Source organism: Peromyscus leucopus, chromosome 2 (assembly GCF_004664715.2).
Source record: "Peromyscus leucopus breed LL Stock chromosome 2, UCI_PerLeu_2.1, whole genome shotgun sequence".
Classification (NCBI taxonomy): Eukaryota; Metazoa; Chordata; class Mammalia; order Rodentia; family Cricetidae; genus Peromyscus; species Peromyscus leucopus.
The window spans coordinates 12,507,548-12,530,446 of NC_051064.1; the positions used below are offsets into that span (position 1 = coordinate 12,507,548).

Here is a 22,899-nt window from a genome sequence, read left to right on the forward strand (position 1 = left end):
TGCACAATATGTGAGAACAATGTTTCATTTAAAATTTCATATATAATCTTTTCATTTAAATTATAAATCATTAAGAGTTAAATTAGTTTCATTTTTACCCAACTTTAATAATATATAGATACTGTTAATGATCAAGTATAAAAAGTAGGAGTCGAGGCCACCCTGGGCTACCAAGTGAGTTCCAGGAAAGGCGCAAAGCTACACAGAGAAACCCTGTCTCGAAAAACCAAAAAAAAAAAAAAAAAAAAGAAGCCGGGCGGTGGTGGCACACGCCTTTAATCCCAGTACTCGGGAGGCAGAGCCAGGCGCATCTCTGTGAGTTCGAGGCAAGCCTGGGCTACCAAGTGAGTTCCAGGAAAGGTGCAAAGCTACGCAGAGAAACCCTGTCTTGAAAAAACAAAAACAAAAAAACAAAACAAAAAAAAAAGTAGGAGTTAAAAAAAGTCTTTTTTTTTCCCTTTTATTTTATTTTACAATACCATTCACTTCTACATATCAGCCATGGATTCCCTTGTTCTCCCCGCTCCTGCCCCCCTCCCCTTCTCCCTACCCCACCCCCTATTCCCACCTCCTTCAGGGCAAAGCCTCCCCCAGGTCTGAGATCAACCTGGTAGACTCAATCCAGAGAAGTCCAGTTCCCTCCTCCCAGACTGAGCCAAGCATCCCTGCATAAGCCCCAGGTTCCAAACAGCCAACTCATGCAATGAGCCCAGGACCTGGTCCCATTGCCTGGATGCCTCCCAAACAGATCAAGCCAATCAGCTGTCTCACCCATTCAGAGGGTCTGGTCCAGTTGGGGGCCCCTAAGCCTTTGGTTCATAGTTCATGTGTTTCCATTCGTTTGGCTATTTGTCCCTGTGCTTTATCCAACCTTGGTTTCAACAGTTCTCGCTTGGTTTCAAACTCTTTCTCGCCAATTAGACTCCCGGAGCTCCACCCAGGGCCTAGCCGTGGATCTCTGAAAAAAAAGTCTTCTTTAGTTAATACCTAAAAATAGTTGCTCTTTATTGCTAATAAATGATAGTCTTTAATAGTAATTAAGTTTCTATTGAAGTTTAAGGCATCATGGCACATCTTAATATTGGAAAGAGAGTGAATGTTGAAAATTGATTAATAAGCCAAATGTAGTTTATTTATAGTTCTTTTGAAATAATTCTAAGTAAAAATAAAATAAAAAATTGGAAATTTAAAGTCCCCCAATATGTTAGCTTTTCTTTTCTTTTCATTCATTCACTTTATTTATTTATTATTTACTGTAGTCTCTGAATTTATAATCTCTCATTCTTTTCCTAAGGCCAGTTCACAGAACAGCCCAAGAACACAATGTTGTATGGAGGATGTTGAAGAAAATTCCAGAGTTAGCCTCTCAGCTCAGTGACGAGCATCTGAAAATCCTGAGTAAGAATGTCTTTTCTGAAACCTGGATCAAAGGCAGCACAGGTACTTGACTAATCTGGGGGCATCTAGCAGAATGAAATGCATACTTCTCCCTCAACGTGGCTACTGTTAAATGCTTATAATTTCACTTGGCATGCTAAAATACACTGTGTGGATATAGTTCTCTTTTAAGGAAAGCTATTGAAGTAACACCTCATTGTGGGAGCCTGTTTTTGGGTTCCTCGTGGCTTTACCCAGCATGTCTGCATAGAGGATGATTAGGACAATGGGCCTGAGTGCAGGTGTCTGAGATGGTCTGCACTTGGCTGTGCTGTGGGAGGAGGTCTTTTGCTCCACCCCTTGGTGTCTCTATAAATACCCTGGGACAGGAACAGTCTGGGCCCGTTGGAAAAGGTTCCAGGCCCTCTCAAGGCTATCCTGTATTTTCTATCTGTTTATCTCTGCAATAAATCCTTCTATCTAATATTTCCTGCTGCTCACACTGAAAAAAACTCTGGGGAGCTGTGGGGTTAGTGGGTAAACGCCCCACACCTCATACTTTAGTAAGATTTATAGCTTATGCTTATGAACTTGTCCTTTGAATAAATATCCAAATCAATCATAGTACCCCCTGAGTAACAATGGGCTTAATTCTGTAGACTTCTGGTTTATCAGGTCTGGGATAGGGTCTAATTTATATTTACAATAATCTATTGATGACAACAAAGTACAGTACAAATTTAGTAGCAACCCAGTGCTGTCTTTCGAAGTTGAATACTCAGTGGTCAAAGTGCTTGCCTGTCTAGTTGAGATAGTGCCCTAGATATTGGGAAAGGACTCAGTAGACATAATGTTCATCTTTACATTGTTTACAATGGATATAGGAGCTAGTTCATTAGAAATTCATGCATCTGAATCTTTGAAGGGAAGGCATGCAAGACATGTTCTTTGCTCCGCAAAAATTCCTTTATCATTTCTTACAGAAACAAGGTGATAGATAGTATTATTGTTAGCAGGCGAGCATCCCTAAGGCATAAACACATCATGCAGAGGAATCCTGCTTGTAAATGCATTTTAGACCCACTTCAGTCCAGCTCTGAACTTGCCCCCTGTTTGCTGCTGTTTGTGGAAAGCAGTTGGTCAGGAACCTGACATTTAAAACTGAATTGGAATCTTGGAGACTCATGACTTTTGAAAAGATTTACATATTTTGAGAGTATTGCCCCAATGGTTTTCTATCATAATTGGTTCCATTAATTAGAATCAAGCAACAGAAAATAAATCAAAAGAGTTTTGCCACGATTAAAATGATTTTAAAGGGAAAAAGAGGAACAAATATTCACTATTGCTTTGCTATAAGCTTGAGGATAGTAATTAAAAACTACTTTGTTTTATTAGCTCTGAAATTGTATTTCTAATGGTAAAAAGTATCAGAACAACCTAAATGCCCTTCAATAAAAGATTGACTATCATCAGATAGTCAATAGAACTATAGGTACTGACTGAAAACAATGTACTTGTACGTGCATGCATATGTGTGTGTCTCTCTCTCTCTATATATATATATGCATATATATGTATATACAAAAGGTAGTGAATAAAAGTAAACAGTAGAAACTTACAAATATCTACAAGAAGTATAAATGTATGAACATACATATATATATTTAAATATATTTAAAAATATATGCAGACCCAGAATGAAATTTTAAATATACATACACTTAAAATATTTTTGTTGCCTTAGTGTAGAGGAGTAGAATATGGAGCTGCTATCGTTTGAGTGTGGCTTGAATGTTCCACCACAAACTACTGTGATTAAAGGCTTGGTCTAGCTTTAGCTCAATTAATGGTGTTGGGAGGTGTTAGAACTTCTGGGAGGTGGGTCCTTCTGGGTGATTCTTTTAGGTGATTTGGCTATAAGGTATATATGTGCCATTCACTATTGGAGAAATTATTTTGGCCGCTCCACGTAGTTAAAAGGATATTTATTTAATGGCGTAACTCACAAATTAAGTGAAAGGTAGGTCGCAGGGTCTGGGGAAAGTGTATCGCAATCCAGCGGTGTTCTCCAGAGCTCTGCACAATCCACCTTCACCGTTCAGCGTCCCAGCACAGAGAGAGCACACAGAGAGAGCACAGGCACCTCCCCTGGCCCAGCCTCGAGTCTCAATGGGGGGGTGGAACTTCCAGATCCAAGCTGGAATGGCTACCCTCTACAATTCACTGAGTTTTTGTAGGGGATCATGATATAGTGGCAAGCATGGCCCTGTTAACCTTGCCTTTTTTGCTCCTGTTGGATATTTGATTGATTGCTATTGTCACTCATAAAACAGTGTATCCCCACAATATGACTTTACCAAGCAGCCAAACAAATGGGATATGTGATCTGATTTGTACCTACCATGGGCTAAACATACCCTTTCCCATTACAAAGTCAGATAGCTCAGGCTTTTATTGGAGTAAAGAAAACTAATATAAGAGAAATAAAAGCAAATAATTTTCTATTTCTTCTACATGTATGGACGGGCTAATTGTCTCACAATAAATTGAGTCATGTGAATTATAATTAGAGATTTATATTTTTAATGAAAGTACTACATTCAAATTGAGAACAAACATTTTATTCCAATAGCATATAAATACTTTACCACCAAGTTTTACTTGATTATATGACGTACAGAATTTCAACTTGCATCTTGTAGTTCTTTAAAAATTTATAAGCTTGTGTTTTTCTTCACCTATTGATATCCAGATCCTTTGGAATTTTTAAGACATGTAGTTCTAGCAGCTCAGATGTTTCCCTATCAAAGTGTCAGCTCATTAGATACACAACCTTTATAGTTCTCTTTGTTCATCCAACTTAAGAAAAAAGCCGATCTAGGTGTCTGCTCCCTCCATTTGCTTTATTCATGTGTGTGCTTCTCTCTGTCTGCCGTGTTTTTAAAGTGTGTCCCCACGCAGCCCCTCGTCCCCAGGACACAGACTTTCAATCTGCCGCAGAGGCTCATTTCTCTAGTGCAACTTTGCACAGCTGTTGGTGCCTTCTGGTCTTTTTATTTGGCCATTAGGCTTTTTAAGCTGCATTACTTAAGGAGCTTTCCTAAATTTACCATTATCCATATAACCTCCTATACATTCAGTTTCTGCAAACGAACTATTAAGAAGGAAACAATACTATGACTTAAGTAAATGAAACATATAAATGTTTCTAAGTAATGATGGAATTAAGCATCCTATCTTATATTATTTACTATAAAATTACCATATGTAAAGATCAATTATACTAACTCTATCAAAATTACTGAAAATAAGGGACAGAGGGGATGGTAGTCAGTACAAATCACGCATTAGGTATTGATCTGCAATCTTGTTCCAGACTAGAGATAGATTGCACGATGTTATAGCATAATGCTCCACAGAGGCAGTTTGAAACAGTTGCCAGTCAGCCTAGGGATTTTTTGCAGTGTACTGTTTTATAAATGTTTTATTATGCACACAGGATAGGTGTGTTAAATGCATTTTTTACTTGATTTTTTTAAATTTATGTAACCTTATCATAAGTTGAGAAGCACTTGTCATAAAAATACTTTAAACATTTTCACAAAGAAAAGAGCATTCATACAAAGCAGTGAATAATCTGAAACTAAAGTTGGGAGGTTCTGTTCTATTAGCAATCATAACAACAGTAAGGCATACTACTTGGGAATAGATTTAGCCAAAGAACTGCAAGACTTATGTATTAAAAATAGCAAAACAGTTTTGAGAGCTATTGGAAATTCATCCAATAGTTACACTAATATTTAAAGGACTAATATTGCAGTAACTAAGTTAATGTACAGATCAAACACAATAACTTGTGAAATATTCCTCAAATTAAATGGGTAGTGTCCCAATACCCCATCAGCTGAAAATATAGTAAGTCAGAAATACTTTTTATTCAGGTAACTTACACAATAGCACAGCTCTTACTGTAGTTTTGATGGTGGTTTTCAGGATACCAGGATGTCTGTGAGCTTGCTGCAGAGGCTGAAGACAGCACTATATGACATCTTAGCCCAGAGAAGACTGATTTTTAAAACATGAAGTCCAGTTTGTACTTAAATTTTTGCAATAAGTCAAAAAGGAAAATCAGTCACAGATTGTTTATTGCTATGAAATAGATTCATAAATTTTTGTTTAATCTTTTCCTTCTGTAACAGGCTTGGATAGGAAGGAACAGATTTAAATATTGCAATCTTTGTAATTTGTTTAAACATAACTTTCCTTAATATCATTCTTATCTAGACACCTCAAGAAAGGGATGATTTAATTAGGAAATATTTTCATGAAGATCGATCCCTCAAAATCTTTGAAAACTGCATTCATTCTTTATTCTGTGACTCTAATCCCTTAGTTTTTCCAAAGTGTCCCTTTTTGTATCATTTTTCTCTGTGAAAGTATTCATTTGCCATCCAGCTGGTAATTCCTCTCCAATAAACATTGTTCTGGGTTCCACACGCCAGAGTCCTGCTCTTGCTCATATGGATTGCTGCTTTGAATCACCTCTAGCCCAGAACTTTAGACATAGACATAGGTCTTTCTTTAGGAACTGTTTCAGATGTGAAATCTTAAAAACAAGACATTTTAAGCTACTTCCTTTCCCTCCTAAAGTAATTGAGTTGTATTCTACAAATTTAACTTGTTCATCCCAAGCTTATTTTCTTTTTTTCATTCCTCTTGATTAGTTCAGTCCTCCATTCATTTCTTCTCCTAAGGAATACTTCCATCAACTCCTCACTGGTCTCACTTCCCGTTTGTTTCCAGAAACTTGTCTGATTCATCCCTGTGCTGCACATATTTTCTCTTTTAATAAAATATCATAGGAAATGCTATAAGCTATTAATATTTTAAAATACAAATAAGGGAAAAGAGGCTATTTCTTAATCCCCTAACTTCCCCTATCCATCCTTTTCATTTGGGCTTATTTTCTTATTCTACTTATAGCCATTGTTCTAGTGAAGTTCTGTCATTTATTTCCTGCTTTGGATTTGACACCTCATTAGGCACTACTTTTTAATAACTACAGATAGAGAGAGGTGTGTTTTAATTTAGGAGATCAGTTATTTGTACTATGACTATTGTGGTCCTGGATAAAATCTGGCCCTACTAATTTTTGCTCATTTGTTTTCTTTTTGAAAGTTAAGGCAGAAAGGGAGCAGAAGCTGCAGTTGGGATGTATTGAAAACAAAAACAAAAAAAGAAAATTATTTAAAAAGTTAAATTATTCATAGTTCATGTTTTTCCATTCGTTTGGCTATGAACCAAAGGATGAGGGGCCCCCAACTGGATCAGGCCCTCTGAATAGGTGAGACAGTTGATTGACTTGATCTGTTTGGGAGGCATCTAGGCAGTGGTACCAGGTCCTGGGCTTGCTGCATGAGATAGCTGTTTGAAACCTGGGACTTATACAGGGACGCTTGGCTCAATCTGGGAGGAGGGGACTGGACCTACTTGGACTGAGTCTATCAGGTGGATCTCAGTCCTTGGGGGTGGCCTTGATCTGGAGGAAGTGGGAAAGGGGGGTGGACTGGGGGAAGGGGAGGGGCAGGAAGGGGGAGAACAAGGAAATCTGTGGCTGTTATGTAGAACTGAATAGTATTGTAAAATAAAATAAATTAAAAAAGTTAAATTATTGCTCAGATTTCAAATTATTCTTTATGAATTTCACACATGAACAAAATATATTGTTGTCATAGTCACCCTCCTTCCTCTCCTCCTCAAATTTCCCCAGAACTTTCCCAACCAGTTGCCCGCCCAACTTCATATGTACTTCTTTCTTCTTCACATTAAAGAGAATTACCATTCTCCCGTCGAGACTCCATTAACTCACAGTGTCTTTTCCACTATGGGTGGGAGCCACATGAGGTCCTTAATTAACCACAGTGGGATTCTGAGTGGCTTGGGTTTGTGCAGATAAACCACAACTGTCCTGAAGTTGTGAATAGAACAGCCAAGTCATCCAAGAAGACAGCATCTCCTCATCCCCTGTTGCTTACATTCTTCTTGCCTTCTCTTTGAGATGTTCCCTGAACATTGGCAGGGATGGGATGGGCTTGATAAAATGTTTCCATTTAGGGCTAAGAACTCACAGTCATACATTCTCAGCACTTGGATCAGGTAAGAGCCTGTGTTAACTGCAAAAGGAAGTTTCTCTGACCAAGGCTGAGCCGAGCACCAATCTATGGGTATCAATGTAAATATTTAGAAAGCAATCAAACAACATGGTCATTAAGCAAAATAGCAATGGTAGTTTCTACTTTAGGACCCATGATGTCCTCAGTATAGACTCCTAACTAGGTTTACAGGACTAGGCATGAATTCCCTCTTGTAGAATATGACTCAAGTCCAACCAGAAGGTGATCTCAGAACAGCCTTGCCACGATTGCATCAGTGGGTATATTTTGCCTGGCTTGTCTGTATTTTAACATTTTGAATCAAGTAAGTTAGACCATTGATGTTATTTCTTCCTGAGCAAAATGCGTTACTTCTTTTGGCAAAATGGATACTAGCCAGCGGGGGAAAAAGCTTGAGATTGAATTCTCTTTGTCTTACAGCTAAAGTGTGTGTTATCTTCAGTAACAGGATCTTACCATTTAAAAGTAGTGTAATCAAGAGCAATTAAAATAACCTGTGCTATTTAGGGTGCCTCTGGCTCCCCTCTGGGAGTAGTGTTGTCACCCACACATGGTAACTCCATTGAACTTCCGTTTTAAATTATATTTTGAATTCAGGTTACTAACTTGTAGATATCTCCCCTACTCCTACTACTAATTTTCAGTCTTTGCTTTGAATTATTTTTTATGAAACATTTTCAAAATTCAAAAACAAAGAACCAGCAATCTGGATTTTTCATGTTTCTTGACTTTTAGTGCTTGGTTTATATCTTGATTATTAACACTTGTTACAACATTACATAATCATGCTAACAAGGACTTACTAACTTTAATTTATTATTTATTTTAAAAATAGACATTTTTATTAATGAGATTTAAAACTTGGTTTTTGATTATTCGAAACATAGTTACCATTTCAATTGCTTTTTAAGTAATCTTAACATACTTCGAAACAGGTATCTTAAAATACTTTTTTTGTACTTGTTTGAAAAAGCCTGATTTTTTTTGTCTCCTATACTTGATTGAAGAAGGTGAGTCAATTCCACCTCTCTTTTATTTGTGTTTGGTATATAGTTTTCTCTATTGTAGTGTAGGAAAGTTTCCCAAACAAAATTCTCTATATTTCCAAATCTATTACAAATGCCATAGTTTTCATTAGATCAATTTAGATCCCTTACACTAGATACAGTAATTTTATCTCTTCATATATTTTCTACTTCTTTAAGAATGCTGACTCTCTGATGCTTTATCTAATGATAATACATTTAGTGAGTCTTATTAAGTACTAGTTTTTATTTATGTTCTGGGAATAGAATGTCTCAGTATTAATAAGTTATTTCAGTGGGTTGAAGCATTTTCCTCTATCCTCACACTTCAAAGTACATATTACTTGTAGATTGTTTTTCACAAATTATAGACATATTCTAAGAAATCTTACTAGACTTGTGCTGTATAACTTCCCCTGACATGGAATGTGGAAGGGTATATTGACTTTAAGTTCAATATACCCATGTCTAAAGATTGCTAACATAGTAACAGCTATGAAGAAACTATTCATTATTTTACTTCTATTTTATGTGGAATCATTTAGAGTTTCTAAAGTAGCTTCTATGAATCAATATTTCAGGCTCTAAACAAACACACACACATGCACACACACACACACACACACACACACACACACACATCGATTTTTTTTTTTTTACTGAGCTTGTACACAACAGAATGTAAAGAAATTAGACCTTCAAAGTCATCATATTCAAAAGTGGATAAAATTCTAAGTGGAATAATGGATTTTATCTTTGTACCAAAAACAATGAATATTCTGGTTTCTGTTCAGATCATTTAAATTTCCTGCCTTTTACCAAAGTACAACTAAGCCTTCATTCATTCAACAAATGCCTGCTAAATACTGCCAAATAATCCAGGATGGATGCTTGGAGTTGGAAATCCTCGTGCAGAACCATGGCCTCATCTTTGAGGAGTATAGGATATTTAGGTAAAGTCTGAGTATGAAGTATTCCATGACATAAATCCTGAGTGGAAACTTGCCTATGATAGGCATTAGTTATTCTGAAGAAAGCTGGCCAGGATGAGGAAAGTCTTTCCTGAGCAGCAGATGACACTTAAATCCGGTTTATAGGTCAAAAGGGTATAATCCAGTTGACAGTATGACCTTCTTCATGCACAACTGCTTGGAACATTGAACTCATTCTGGATGGTTGATCTGAAAGGCCTGTGTACCATAGAAAGGGAGATAGTAATTGACAAACATTTGCTTTAATCATCCTTTGTGTCTGGCTTCTAACCTTTGAAAAAGTCAATAGTAAAGTGATCAATTAAAATTCCCTGTAGTTTTAAAATGCCTTTTGTTCTCCTTGAGCTGTTTCTTTCAAAAATATGAAATCATGTAATAGTACATTTTTTAAATCTTCAAAAAATATTTCTTTGGATTTGTTTGTAATGTAGATTAACTATGCCATTACTTTGCATAAAAATTAGTCCTACTGGGATAGATTTTCATGAAGACTTAATTTCCTAGGGTCTAGCATTCTGAATTTTATGCCTGAGAAATCAATATTTCTGTAATTATCTGAGTCTTCTAAGATTCTTGAACCCCTTCTGCTTAAAATTTATATGAAATTGTTTTACATATTTTGAAATGTAATAGGAAGTCTATTTTTTCAAAGCTTACATTTGTCTTATATTATCAACAATTGTATTCTTTCACAACTCATTAAACTAGCATCACTTTTTATTTGTCAGCATTTTAATTTTTCTTTGAGAACTTAGCTGTATATATTTTCTTCAAGCAATTTTTATGGTGTTTAAACAATTTTTTTACACATTTTAGCAACTAAAATATTAAAATATTTCTAAAATTCTCTCTGAGAAGTTTTTGTTAATTCTGTTTCTGCTATAATCCAGTTACATTAATTTAAAGAAATATTTGAGTATTAATTCTAGAATTCTGATACACATAGTATACATTCTTTTTAATTGAGAATTTTTATGGATCTATAAAATCAATATGCACACAGTAATTTACATGTATGGTATAGATATATTACACACATATGCAGTACACTCCTATGTCTGTGTTTGCATGACTGCAAATTTGTATGTGTATATGTGTGTGTGGTATGTGTTTCAGACACAGCAACACATCCATTAACTTACAGAACTGGCTGTCCCAGTATTGGAGCTCTGGACTTAGAGACAAGGTTCAGCTTGTCACTGCCTTCAGCTTCATGATTTATAAAATTAGAGCCAGCATGGTACCTGATCCAAAAGATAAAGATACATCTTTATATATTATATCAATAAAGATATAAATGGTAATCGCAAACAATATATTTCAGACTGCCTATAATGTAACAATATACTTAAAACAGAGGTTAAAAGTATTTTGCTGTCATGAGTGGGCACTCATGTTCTTTTAACAGTTTTCACTCATTATATTAATGTCTTAATATTAAAACCAAAAGTATGTACAATAGTCTTAGTATAAAAACTATAGTCCCTTTTTTATTTCAAATACACACACATATGTATATATTAGGAATAACAAAAGGTCATGACAGATGTTCTAAGCTAAATATTTTTTTGCATGATTCTGTGACTCTTCCATTTTGTTTGACTCCTTCAAGGCCTTATTACAAAACAAATTCACCCAAACAGAGTTAATATATAAAAGTTGCCAGGCAGTGGTGGCGCATGCCTTTAAACCCAGCACTCGGGAGGCAGAACCAGGTGGATCTCTGTGAGTTTGAGGCCAGCTTGGTCTACAGAGCGAGATCCATGGTAGGCACCAAAGCTACATCTGAGAAGCCCTGTCTCAAAAAACCTGCATGTATGTATAATGTTACCATCACTGGGCAAAGCTTGAATGACAAGGAATGTTTTCTTGAGAAGATCAGTAAAGTTTCACTCATCCCCAAGGTGACCAATTTTATTTGGAGTGTGCTGCTTATGGTTACAGTTCCTAGTGTGACAGTCATGTCCTAATTATCACATGTACTCTGGCTGCTGATGTTCGTGAATTGTAAGAGAGATTACTGTGAAATAGCTTTTATCACAATGATATAAATTGTTAGGGTAGAAATCCACACATAATCACATGGTATTTCCTTTTACAATGTCTGGCTCATTTAAATATACTGTTGCAAACCAAATAGCATTGCATTTGGATGTTACATTTCTGAGAGTTAGCTATAGCTTCTACTTTTATAAAATATCCTTCTTTAAATAGGGTTGCTAAAATCTGATGTCTTGGACATGGGCTATATTTCTGAAGACAATATAACTATGTATGTTGGTAACATAGGAACCAATCATGCTTAGAGCCAAGGAAAACATCGGCAATATCCATACAGACACAGGTTCAGTTTCTAAAATGGAGAATTAAAGGTCATTGTTCAAATCAATTGAGGACTTATTTGTGTTAAATCATAACAAGACACCAGAAAAAAATAACTTAGAAAGTGTCACGATTGTCTAACTGTCCTACCTTTCCATTTTAGTTTCAAGAAATTTGTTGTGGTTCCAATATCATATCCTGGTTCTTACTAACATGAAGAGTGGATGTTAATATTTGAAAAGAAAGTCTTCTAATATTTTACTAATAGATGGTATTGTGTGAACATGCATGTGAAGAGTATGTGGGAAGTGGTATTTTTAACATTACCTGATGGCATCTAATAAACTTACAGCTTTCTTAGTTAAGGAAAAGAAGACAATTTACACCGAGAAAGCAAGCATCAGCCTTGCATTAGAATTCACAATGGACATATCTTTTTATGCTTTTAATGTGACCTAAGCAATGCCTGTTTAATTTGTCCAAAACCTGAACATAGATGTCTCTGTGTCTTCTGACTTACTTTACTTCTGTCTTCATCCTATACAATCAGTCACAAACAATCTAACTAATATAATTGTTTTTCTTCAGTCTCTTACCACACAGAATATGTACTACCCAGAAAATAATACATTTTAATCTTAGACATCCATGCAAAACAAATGTCTGCTAAAAAAAAGCATTATCATCACTCTCCAATGGCACTGAAAGGGTAATAATTGAGAGAACTAATAAGTTAGAGAAAAATGCAGAGAATATGAGAAATTGATGACTTTTGGAATAGTATAAAGACATACAATTGCCTCTGAAAATCAGTTAGCAAAGTTCTGCTAACAGAAAGTGAATGAGCATATATTGAATATTTCACAGCACCTTAATGATATTCTCCATTCATAAAGTGATGTAAGCAGTTGTGAAATAGGGAAATATACAATCTACTTTTCATTTCTTAAAGAATATGTTTTTAAGATCTCAAAGTGACTTTTAATTGTATTGGAATACTAACAGTGAAATACACTTGCCAGGACTGCAAGTACACAATGGAGTTCAGGAATTAGGTAGGATGATAGTTTGTGGAGACTTAATGTGGAGGAAGACAAGTACTGTAAAACTCAATTAGCTTCTGCAAACTATTTACTCAGTTTGTCCACTATCTGTCTAGAGCATATGTTAATGAAATTACTAGTAGGTATGTCTTATATATAAAATAGGCAAATGGTGAATTTGGGGGAAAAGGATAAAGATTAAAGGTTTTCCTTACTTTTCTTATAGCAGCTTAAATCTATTAAAAATGACATGCTATCTTGTTCTCTTTTATATTAAAATCAAATGTTTTTTTATTAAAATCTAAAGCTATACGGCATTGTTTTAAAAGGGAGAAGTAATGATGTAATTGTATGTTATAAAAATAAAAATATTACAAACTGAAAAAATAGAATAAATAAAACATTCAGTTGTTATTCTTGCCATTTGACTATGAATTCTTAAGTGTTTCACTGAGGGTATTGTGATACTGTAGGCTGTAAAGAATTTACCAGAGGTACAGCAGGTATAATTGACATGTTAGTCAGATCTTTATCTATTTGGTTTCAATTTATTTCAGTGATTGGTGATGATGGACTTTATGTCATACTGAAGGGCCATGCTCGACCTCGTGTAAAGGTAATAAAAAGTCTGACTGAAGATGATGACTCAATCATCTCTTCAATATCCAGGGAAAGCCTTGCTTTTGATGCGGAATTAAAAGACTCTACACGGGCTGAGCTATACCTGCCTTCACACGAGTTCCTGGTAAGAGATTTTAATTTTTATAAATGTAGAGCTAAACTATTACAGAATTTTTAACTCTTAGATTTCTAGATTCCAAAATCTTCAGGCACTTAATCTAGCCCAAATAATATATCCTTCAAATACAAATGATACTGATAATATTGAACTTAATATTTGACTGGGATTTTTGATGAAGGAAGAATTCAGAAGCATATTGCACACTCGCAATGACTACATATTGCATTTTTTTTCCAGACAGGGTTTCTTTGTGTAGCTTTGCACCTTTCCTGGAACTCACTTGGTAGCCCAGACTGGCCTCAAACTCACAGAGATCCGCCTGCCTCTGCCTCCCGAGTGCTGGAATTAAAGGTGTGCGCCACCACCGCCTGGCTACATACTGCATTTTATATACAGATCAGATATAAGCAAGGCTGATTCACTGGAAGAGGAACTGTGTTTGCTTTGGATGAAAGAACAGGAAGGAATGACTTGGGGAGTGGTAGATGTAGCATGAATCTGAAAAGGTCTTTTTAATAAAAACAAACCCGGAGCCAGGTATTGGGGTTAAAGCTGGAAGATCAGAGAAGTAGAACAAGTCACAGCTACCTCACCTTGCCAATTCCTCAGCTGATCTTGCTTCCTCAAACTGGAAAGCCTCTATGTCCTCATCTCGAATGGATCTCAGCTGAACTGCTGCTAAAAGCTAAAATCTTAAAAAGGCTCTAGTTGCTGGTCCTCACACCTTATATACCTTTCTGCTTTCTGCCATCTCTTCCTATGATTAAAGGTGTGAGTCACCATGCCTGGCAGTTTCCAGTGTGGCTTTGAACTCACAGAGATCTGGATGAATCTGTGCCTCCAGAAGGCTAGGATCAAAGGCATGTGCTACTACTGCCTAAACCTATGTTTAATATAGTGGCTGTTTTGTTCTCTGACCCCCAGATAAATTTATTAGGGTGCACAATATATTGGGGGACACAATATTACCACAGGTAGAGAAGATTAGTAAACCTGTGCCTTTAAAATCAAAGACAAAAATGTGTTTTTACTATGTTTTTCTTAATAGCAATGCTAAAGGAATCATGGAGTTGAATGCATTATAATAATTAAAACATTATTATCATTTTTTATAGAAAATAATGACTATTACCATAAAAATACAAGTTCATTAGCTTTTGAATTTGTGTAGACTCCTATGGGGGCTAGATTAGTGCTTTTTCTTTTTCTTAAAATATTTTTTGATTTTTTAAAAAAAAACCCTCATTTCCTCTATTCCCTCTCCTTTCTACAATCCTTCCACATCCCCATCCTCTCTTCTCCCTTTTGGGTTTATGACCTCTTTTTCTTTAATTATTGTATTAAAGACGTATTAAAATTGAGGCAGGAAGACTCACCCAAACATGGAGAGCATCATTCCATGAGCTTGATTTCAGACTGAATAAAGGTGACATGCGGCCCGGCTTTCATCTCTTTCTGCCTCCTAGCAGTGAATGTGACCACGTGGCTAGCACTCCTGCCCTGGCACACACCTGTACCTCTAGATATTAAATCAATATAAATCTTTCCTTCCTCAAACTGCCTTTGTCGGGCATTTTGTCACAGTGAGAAGGACAGACATAGTTGTGTTTCCAGAGGTCTCTAGCCTCCTTTGTTGAATTTGTCTCTAGACATATTTTTGAGACTGATGTGAATAGAAGTGTGCGCATGGTACCTTCCTCTGTATTTGTTGTTGGTCTATAGAAAGCCTTCAGATTTTTTTAAACCTTCTGATTTTTGTAAGTCGATCTTACATCCTGATGCTTTGCTGAACTCATTAAAAATTTCTATAAGTTTTCTGGTGGAATTTTTGAGCACTTTTATAAAAACATATCGTCTGGAAGCAGGAGTATTTTGACTTCTTTTCTGATTTGTATCTCTTTAATTTCCTTCTCTTGCCTCATTGTTCCAGCTAGTGCTATGAGCACTAAACTGAACAGGAGTCGAGGTAGTGGACAGCTCTCTCACAATCCTGCTTTTAATGGGATGCTTTTTCCCTTTAGGTTATGTTGGCTGTGGCAGTAGTAACTTCTCCACTAAGATCTGTGATCTCTCTAGCCCTGGGGAGTTAGCTAGGTTTCCAGTACCAGGAGTAAATTCCTTGCTGTTGAGCAGGCCTAAAACCCAAATAGATAGCCTAACTGCAGTGCAGAGTCTTAAGTTGCCCAGATTCCTATAGTCCACAAGAAACAGGACTACAGATTTGGTCTCAGATCACTCAATACCCATTCTTTCCCCTTTAACATATGCTTTCTTCCTCTATAGAAGTTTTTAAAGATATATTCTAGGGGCTTATGAGATGGCCCAGTGGTTAAGAGTGCTCACTGCTACTGCAGGGGAATAGAGTTCATTTCTCAAGACCCACATCTAATAGCTCACAACCCATGTAACTCCAGCTCAAAGGATATATAATTTACTCTACTGGCATCCACAGATACCTGCACACACAGAGAGATACACATAAGACATAGACTTATTAAAAATAACTGCCTTATTATTAAACTTCTTACATGGACATGTCTCATACAGAATACCATGACTTCGTGTTTACCCATTATCCAAACTCACTCTTGAAACTGTAGACACATCTGCCATTCTGATTGCACTCAAAGTCAGGTAGTAAAATCTTTTCTGTGCCGATGCAGCAGAAAACTGTCTTTACACTGGTCAGTGAAGTATTGCCAAAAAAAAAAAAAGCATTTTATTTTGACTTCCAGTAAAATTCAATAAACTCAATAGGTAAATGAAATTCATCTGAGCTACCCCAATACCATTGTGAGATTACTGTGGTCTAGGAACAGAGGAAGAAGCAGTGTGAAGATGGCCTAACTGTAAGTAGAGGAAGCTGGGAAGCAGCCTAAAACACCAAGTCAGTCCGCATGCGGAAGCTGCTGCTACTCAAACTGCTTGATGTCATGTTACAGTTTGGTTTTATCCTCTATCTTATGAACTTGCAAAGAATAAATGGAGACAACTTGTGAAGATCCAAGAATCCAAGGGGCTATCTGTGGTCAGGGAAATAGGATAAAAAAACTGAGAAAGGGCCACTGATGATAAGAGGTAGAAGACATAGGAGATAATTTCTCTGAATAATAAAAATTTACTGAATATTTAAAATTTTTATGTAAGTTAATGACTAATTAAAATTATCCCTGTGTATAAAAGTAGAGCTGAATATTAAATGGCGATCAGAGTACAATAAAAATAAAAAGAATAAAGAGTAAAACAATGAAAACTAAAAACTGAAACCTTAATCATTTAAATTATTATAATTTGTTCTTGTAATAAGCTGTCTAGTTTTGAACACTTAAAAGTGATTTTTTTATTTAAAATTTTCACACTATTTTTCAAAAATTCTGAAAACATAAGTTTTAAAAGAATAATGAGTACTAAAAAGAATGGTGATTGGTTCAATTTTCATCATAAATACTCATATCCTTGTTCCTTTCTTACTTGACTCATCACATATAGGGAGCAAATGGTGCCCGTTGTCATTGCCTTGATTTTCAATGAATCGATCTTTTCTTTTCTTCTTGGAATCAGACATTTTGATTAACCCAATTTTTTTCTTTCTGTGTTCAAAGATCAGTAATATAAAAAGATAAAAAAGAGTTATTTTGTTTGGTTCTGTACAGCACTTTTACCCACTAACATAAATCTTCCAGTTTTCTCTTGAGATTCTTGACGGCTTCTGCAAACTACTGTAGCCAATGCTTTGAAGTTGGGTTATATTTTACTGTGGGGTCCTCCAGCAGATTGCCTCTTCATACTGTCAGGTTTTCCTCTACACTTACTTGATTCTTCCCAGTTGTTCATTAAAGAACAACTGCAATGTTTTATTCAAGTACCTTCTGACATTCCAATTCACCTCTGAGCTATTTTCAATTGTGGTGCATTTTGATTAGTTTTTCTCACATTAGAAACATTTGGAATTCAATTCCCAGTTATTAGAGGTGTATACAGATTTATTGAAACCATTGTACATAGATAAACTGGAAGTACATGTTGTGTGTTTCTGTCCTGTGATGACCAAGCATCATTTCTCCACCTATGGAAATAGGCTAGATCATGAAATGTGCCTCTCTATATCAGGAGTGTTCCTCGTAGGTCAGACACAGTATCATAGGTTTTGAGAGACCAAAAACAAGTACCATGAAGAAGACATTTATGCTTTGTCCTGACTTGTTGATGGCAGAAAAATCCAATGTGCTTATCCGTAGTCCACTAAGTATATTTTGTTCCTACAAGATTCCTAATTGAGCACAATATAAATGACAATTATGTTTTATTGTAAAATTTTAGTAAGAGTATAATATTCAAAGCATATGATTGAGTGTTAGGATTGGTTCCTATATACAAGCATTCTTTCCTTTCTTTGACAACTCACAGCCTTGCACATGCCAGACACTTCACCACCAAGCTAGCCTTTAAAACAATTATTTTGTGTGACAATATAATTACTGTAGGTTAGCCTGGAACTTAAGCACCTTTTGCCTTAAACAGACCAAGCTACACAACTGTCTCACTTATGCAGAGGGCCTAGTCCAGTCCCATGCAGGCTCTACAGCTGTTGTTCATGAGTTCCCACTACCTTGGTTTGGTTGTCTCTGTAGGTTTCCCCATCATGATCTTGATGCCCTTTGCTCATAGAAACCCTCTTCTCTCTTCACTGGACTCCCGGAGCTTGGCCTGGCCGTGGGACACTTTGATGCAGGGGGAGGGGTATGCACCTGCCTCAATTGAATGTGCCAGGCTTTGCTGACTCCCCATGGGAGGCCTTATGTTTTTTGAAGAGGGGATGGAGAGTGGGTTGTGGAAAGAAGGCTGGGGTGGGGGGAGCTGGAGGAAGAATGAAAGGGGGATATGTGGTTGATATGTAAAATGCATAAAAACTTTCTTCATTAAAAAGTACCTTTTCTGCATCCAGATTCCTCATTACTTGGATGGGGTTTCTGGCACAACTATTAGGGTGTTTGGCCATCCCATCACCAGAGTAGGTCAGTCCCGGCTGTCTCTTGGCCCTTGTCAGCAGTCTTTTGTGGGGGTATCTTTGTGGATTTCTGTGGGCCTCTTTAGCACTTTGTTTCTTCCTTTTCTCATGTGGTTTTTATTTACCATGGTCTCCTATTCCTTGTTCTCCCTCTGTGTTCTTGATCCAGCTGGGATCTCCTGCTCCCACAGGCTCTCTTTCCCTCGACCCTTGCCCTTCATTACTCCCACTCATGTCCAGGTTGTTCATGTAGATCTCAGCCATTTCTCCATCATTGGGCGATCCCTGTGTCTTTCTTGGGGTCCTGTTTTCCAGGTAGCCTCACTAGTGATGTGAGTAGCAGTCCAGTCATCCTTGTTCCACATCTAGTATCCTCCTATGAGTGAGTACATACCATATTTGTCCTTCTGAGTCTGGGTTACCTCACTCAGGATGATTTTTTCTAGATCCATCCATTTGCCTGCAAACCTCATGATGTCATTGTTTTTCTCTGCTGAGTAGTATTCCATTGTGTATATGTGCCACAATTTATTTATCCATTTTTCAGTTGAAGGGCATCTAGGTTGTTTCCAGGTTTTGGCTATTACAAACAATGCTGAGCGCTGGGAGTCTACTTAGCGAGAAAGAGGAGGGTTTATATGAGTGAGAATTGTTGAAACCAAGGTTGGATAAAGCACAGGGACAAATAGCCAAACGAATGGAAACACATGAACTATGAACCAAAAGCTGAGGGGCCCCCAACTGGATCAGGCCCTCTGAATAGGTGAGACAGTTGATTGGCTTGATCTGTTTGGGAGGAATCTAGGCAGTGGTAGCAGGTCCTGGGCTTGCTGCATGAGATAGCTGTTTGAAACCTGGGACTTATACAGGGATGCTTGGCTCAATCTGGGAGGAGGGGACTGGACCTGCCTGGACTGAGTCTATCAGGTTGATCTCAGTCCTTGGGGGTGGCCTTGATCTGGAGGTGGTAGGAACGGGGGGTGGAGGTGGACTGGGGGGAAGAGAGGGGGGCAGGAAGGGGAGAACAAGGGAATCTGTGGCTGTTATGTAGAACTGAATAGTATTGCAAAATAAAAAAATATATATAATAAAAAAATTTTAAAAAAGTACCTTTTTCCTCGAGTTTCAGGAGAAGCTGGGATTAGAGAGGATGATGCTATGTGTATTTTTAGAAGCATTTAAAATTGCTTGTTTTTTGTTTTCTCACTGCTGGTTAGTTGTATATGCTAATGTGACTGGACTAAGGAAGTTGGTAACTGGCAAAGCATTATTTCTGGGTGTGGTGTACTGCCAGGTGTGTTGTGCCTCTGGGTTGTTTCAGGAAGAGATAAAGTATATGAATTAGAAGATTGAGAGATAGGAACCACCCTTATCAATGTGATGGGCAACATTTTGTCCATTGAAAACCTGAGCAGAACATAAGAGTGGAGAACAGTGAATTGGTTCTTTGTTGAGTTGAAGCATGCAGATTCTGGTGCCCTTGGTCATTTATTATGCTATATATTGACACATAGTGTCTATGTGTTGTACATAGACTTACCATATTTATATGTTTATGCTATGTGCAGCTATTTTATTAATACTGATCATAATTTTTTCCTATGAGAAAAGTTTTGATTTTTTCTTTTTCTTTTTATTTTTTCTAAATCCTGACTGATATAACTTGACTAGGATCCCTGATCAAAAGTAGGCATATAAACTTTTAGCTTAGTTCTACTTACCACGGTAGCATAAAAAGTAAATAAATGCTTGAAAGTTGATCTTTTCTGAATAAATGATTATCTTCTGGCCTTTTCTTTATGTTAAGTTTTAGAAACATTTACACATCTGTATATGTTTGGTTTCAACATGAATAACAGTAGACTCTGTCTTGGATGACAAGGCAGTGGTGGGCCTGGCTGGGAGTTTAAGTGACATTTTCAGATTCCTGCTGTGATCTGAAGGACTGACAAAAGTCATTATAGAAAATAGGGGAGTGGGCTCTGGAATCAGTTCTGAGGATGAGAAGGAGACTTCCCAGGTCCTAGTGCAACTCTTCATAGTTTGTAGGGTATCACTTGGCAGAATAATTTTATTAGACTCAAAATATAAAGATTCTCAAATATCTCCATGTCCCTTTCCTCTGAGTTATATCAGAAAGAATTTTAAAGATGTAGAAACATTCCATATTAATCATTTAAAATTTTAGTAATCAACAATGTGATTTACATTTACCAACATAGTATTCAAATTCCTTGCATTATTTCTCTTTAGGTAGTGTATTTTTCTGGCTGAAATTTATCATATAGTCATTTGTTCAACATAATATATGGAACCTGCATCTTGTTTGTTTTTCTCTAACTCTACCTTTCCATTTTATGTAAATATAAATTCCAGGTTGGAAGTTATTCTACCCAAGCTCTTTGAAGATGGCCATATTTACAGAACAAAGTAGAAATATTATAAAAATGAAAAATTTAAAACCAATTCAATAATATAATTACAAATGCAAAAGGTACTGAAAGCTTTCCAGTTTCACCATTAGCATCAAGGCCCCGATGCTATTGGATAATTAATCAAGAAAGAAAGCTTCATAATTTTTTATAAAGTCAGAGAAATTCTTATATAATGGCTTGCTAAGTAATTTAGGCTAACAAGATCATAACAAAATGCCAAGGAACATAAGGGATGAAATGTCTGCTTGAAATTCTTGGTAAGTAACAGATTTGTAAGGAGGCAACCAGAAGAGCACAAAAATTAGGGTTTGTCCCCCAACTCAGAGCATGAGTGCTGAGCTCAGACCCAGCTCACTCTTTATGGATTCCTTTATCTGAAAGGCTTAACTTGGCAATTACTGTTGCTTACAGATGATGTTTCCCACACTCTTTGGGTTCTTCTGGAGTTTTTGTCTGATAAGTGCTTCATATTGTCTGTCCATCTTCGAATCTGTTCAACGCCCTTATTTCTATTCCTCCCATATTTATACATTTTACATACTAATTGCATGTTGTGTATGAATTCAATTTGATTTGCTTCATTCTATAAATAATATATCTTTCCAGTACATTTTATTTATAGTTTTAATTTAGTTATTTTTCCTTCCAAAATATTTTTTGTTCTTTTTTATTTCATGCTTTGTTTTTATGTCTAAATGATTCAATGAGAATAGGTTTTTAAAAACATTCATAGTTGATTTTTCTTCCTTTGTGTTCACTCATGTTTATCGTTTTCAATCTTGTTAATTAATCACCCAAAAGCTACTTGCTTCCATTAGGATTTTCTTTCCTCCTAAACTTATGCATGAATTTAAACATTTTATCTTCTTTGGCTATTACTAGAATTTGCATTAACTAGTTAATTGTGGGTCTTGTGCTATGTGAAAATGGGAATGCTCACATTCAAGTACAGAGCAAGATTATTCATTTTCTGAAAATTGTGCCAAGTCTCACAGCTAAAAGGCAACTTTCTGTTTCTTTCATGGATTAGTGGATGCAGCTTTTCTTGACTGCATTTAACATGCCCAGTGTTCATCAGAGTTCCCATGCTTTAGGATGAAGTCCAGGCCCTCACCTTACATGGTAGTGAATCTTATGTTCCGTCCTACATTCTAACAAGCTCCAGAACTCAGTCTCTCATGACCTCATCCCAGTTAAGTAGCACTGTGGACCACTTTGGCCTCAGAAGTGATTCTCTGGTTTAAATATCCTCTTTTTTTTGGGGGGGGGTTGACATTTACTATGGCAATCTCGATTTATTTCATAAAAAAGAAAAAGATCAGCCTTTTTTATGTATTTAAAATGCAATAGTGACTATCTCCACAAATAGTATCTTGAATAGCCATATTGATTTGATGTTTTAAAGAAGTCTATATTCTCTTGAAAATATGCCACTTTTCATTTATATTCTCTAGACTTTTTCCTAGGGTACTTTATGTGACTATGAATTATCTCTTTTTACCATGGTTACTTATCAATTCTAGTGATAACATTCTCTTTAATATTTATCTGTCACATATTAAATTAGATAACCCTACATGTATGCACATATATGAATGATTTATCCATGACATAACACTGTATTCATTTCATTTGTCACTACCAACATACAAGGCTATTAATAAAGGAGCTGTATATTAAGTATTTACATCCTTCTTTCATCAAATAATTATTTAATTCTGACTCTATGACAAATATTTTATGACACTTGAAAGGAATGAGTGAATAAAACAAAGCAAA

At 36.3% G+C, this 22,899-nt stretch overlaps 1 protein-coding gene across 2 annotated transcripts in view; it reads left to right on the plus strand.

Annotated features, from left to right (window-relative positions):
- Positions 1 to 22,899, plus strand: part of Cnbd1 (cyclic nucleotide binding domain containing 1) — a 357,869-nt gene that overhangs the window by 213,644 nt on the left and 121,326 nt on the right. For both annotated transcript variants that reach the window (XM_037202380.1, XM_037202379.1), the window contains exons 5-6: positions 1,295 to 1,440; positions 13,493 to 13,680. In XM_037202380.1, coding sequence (XP_037058275.1) covers positions 1,295 to 1,440; positions 13,493 to 13,680 — 334 coding nt within the window. The remainder of the gene's footprint in view (positions 1 to 1,294; positions 1,441 to 13,492; positions 13,681 to 22,899) is intronic.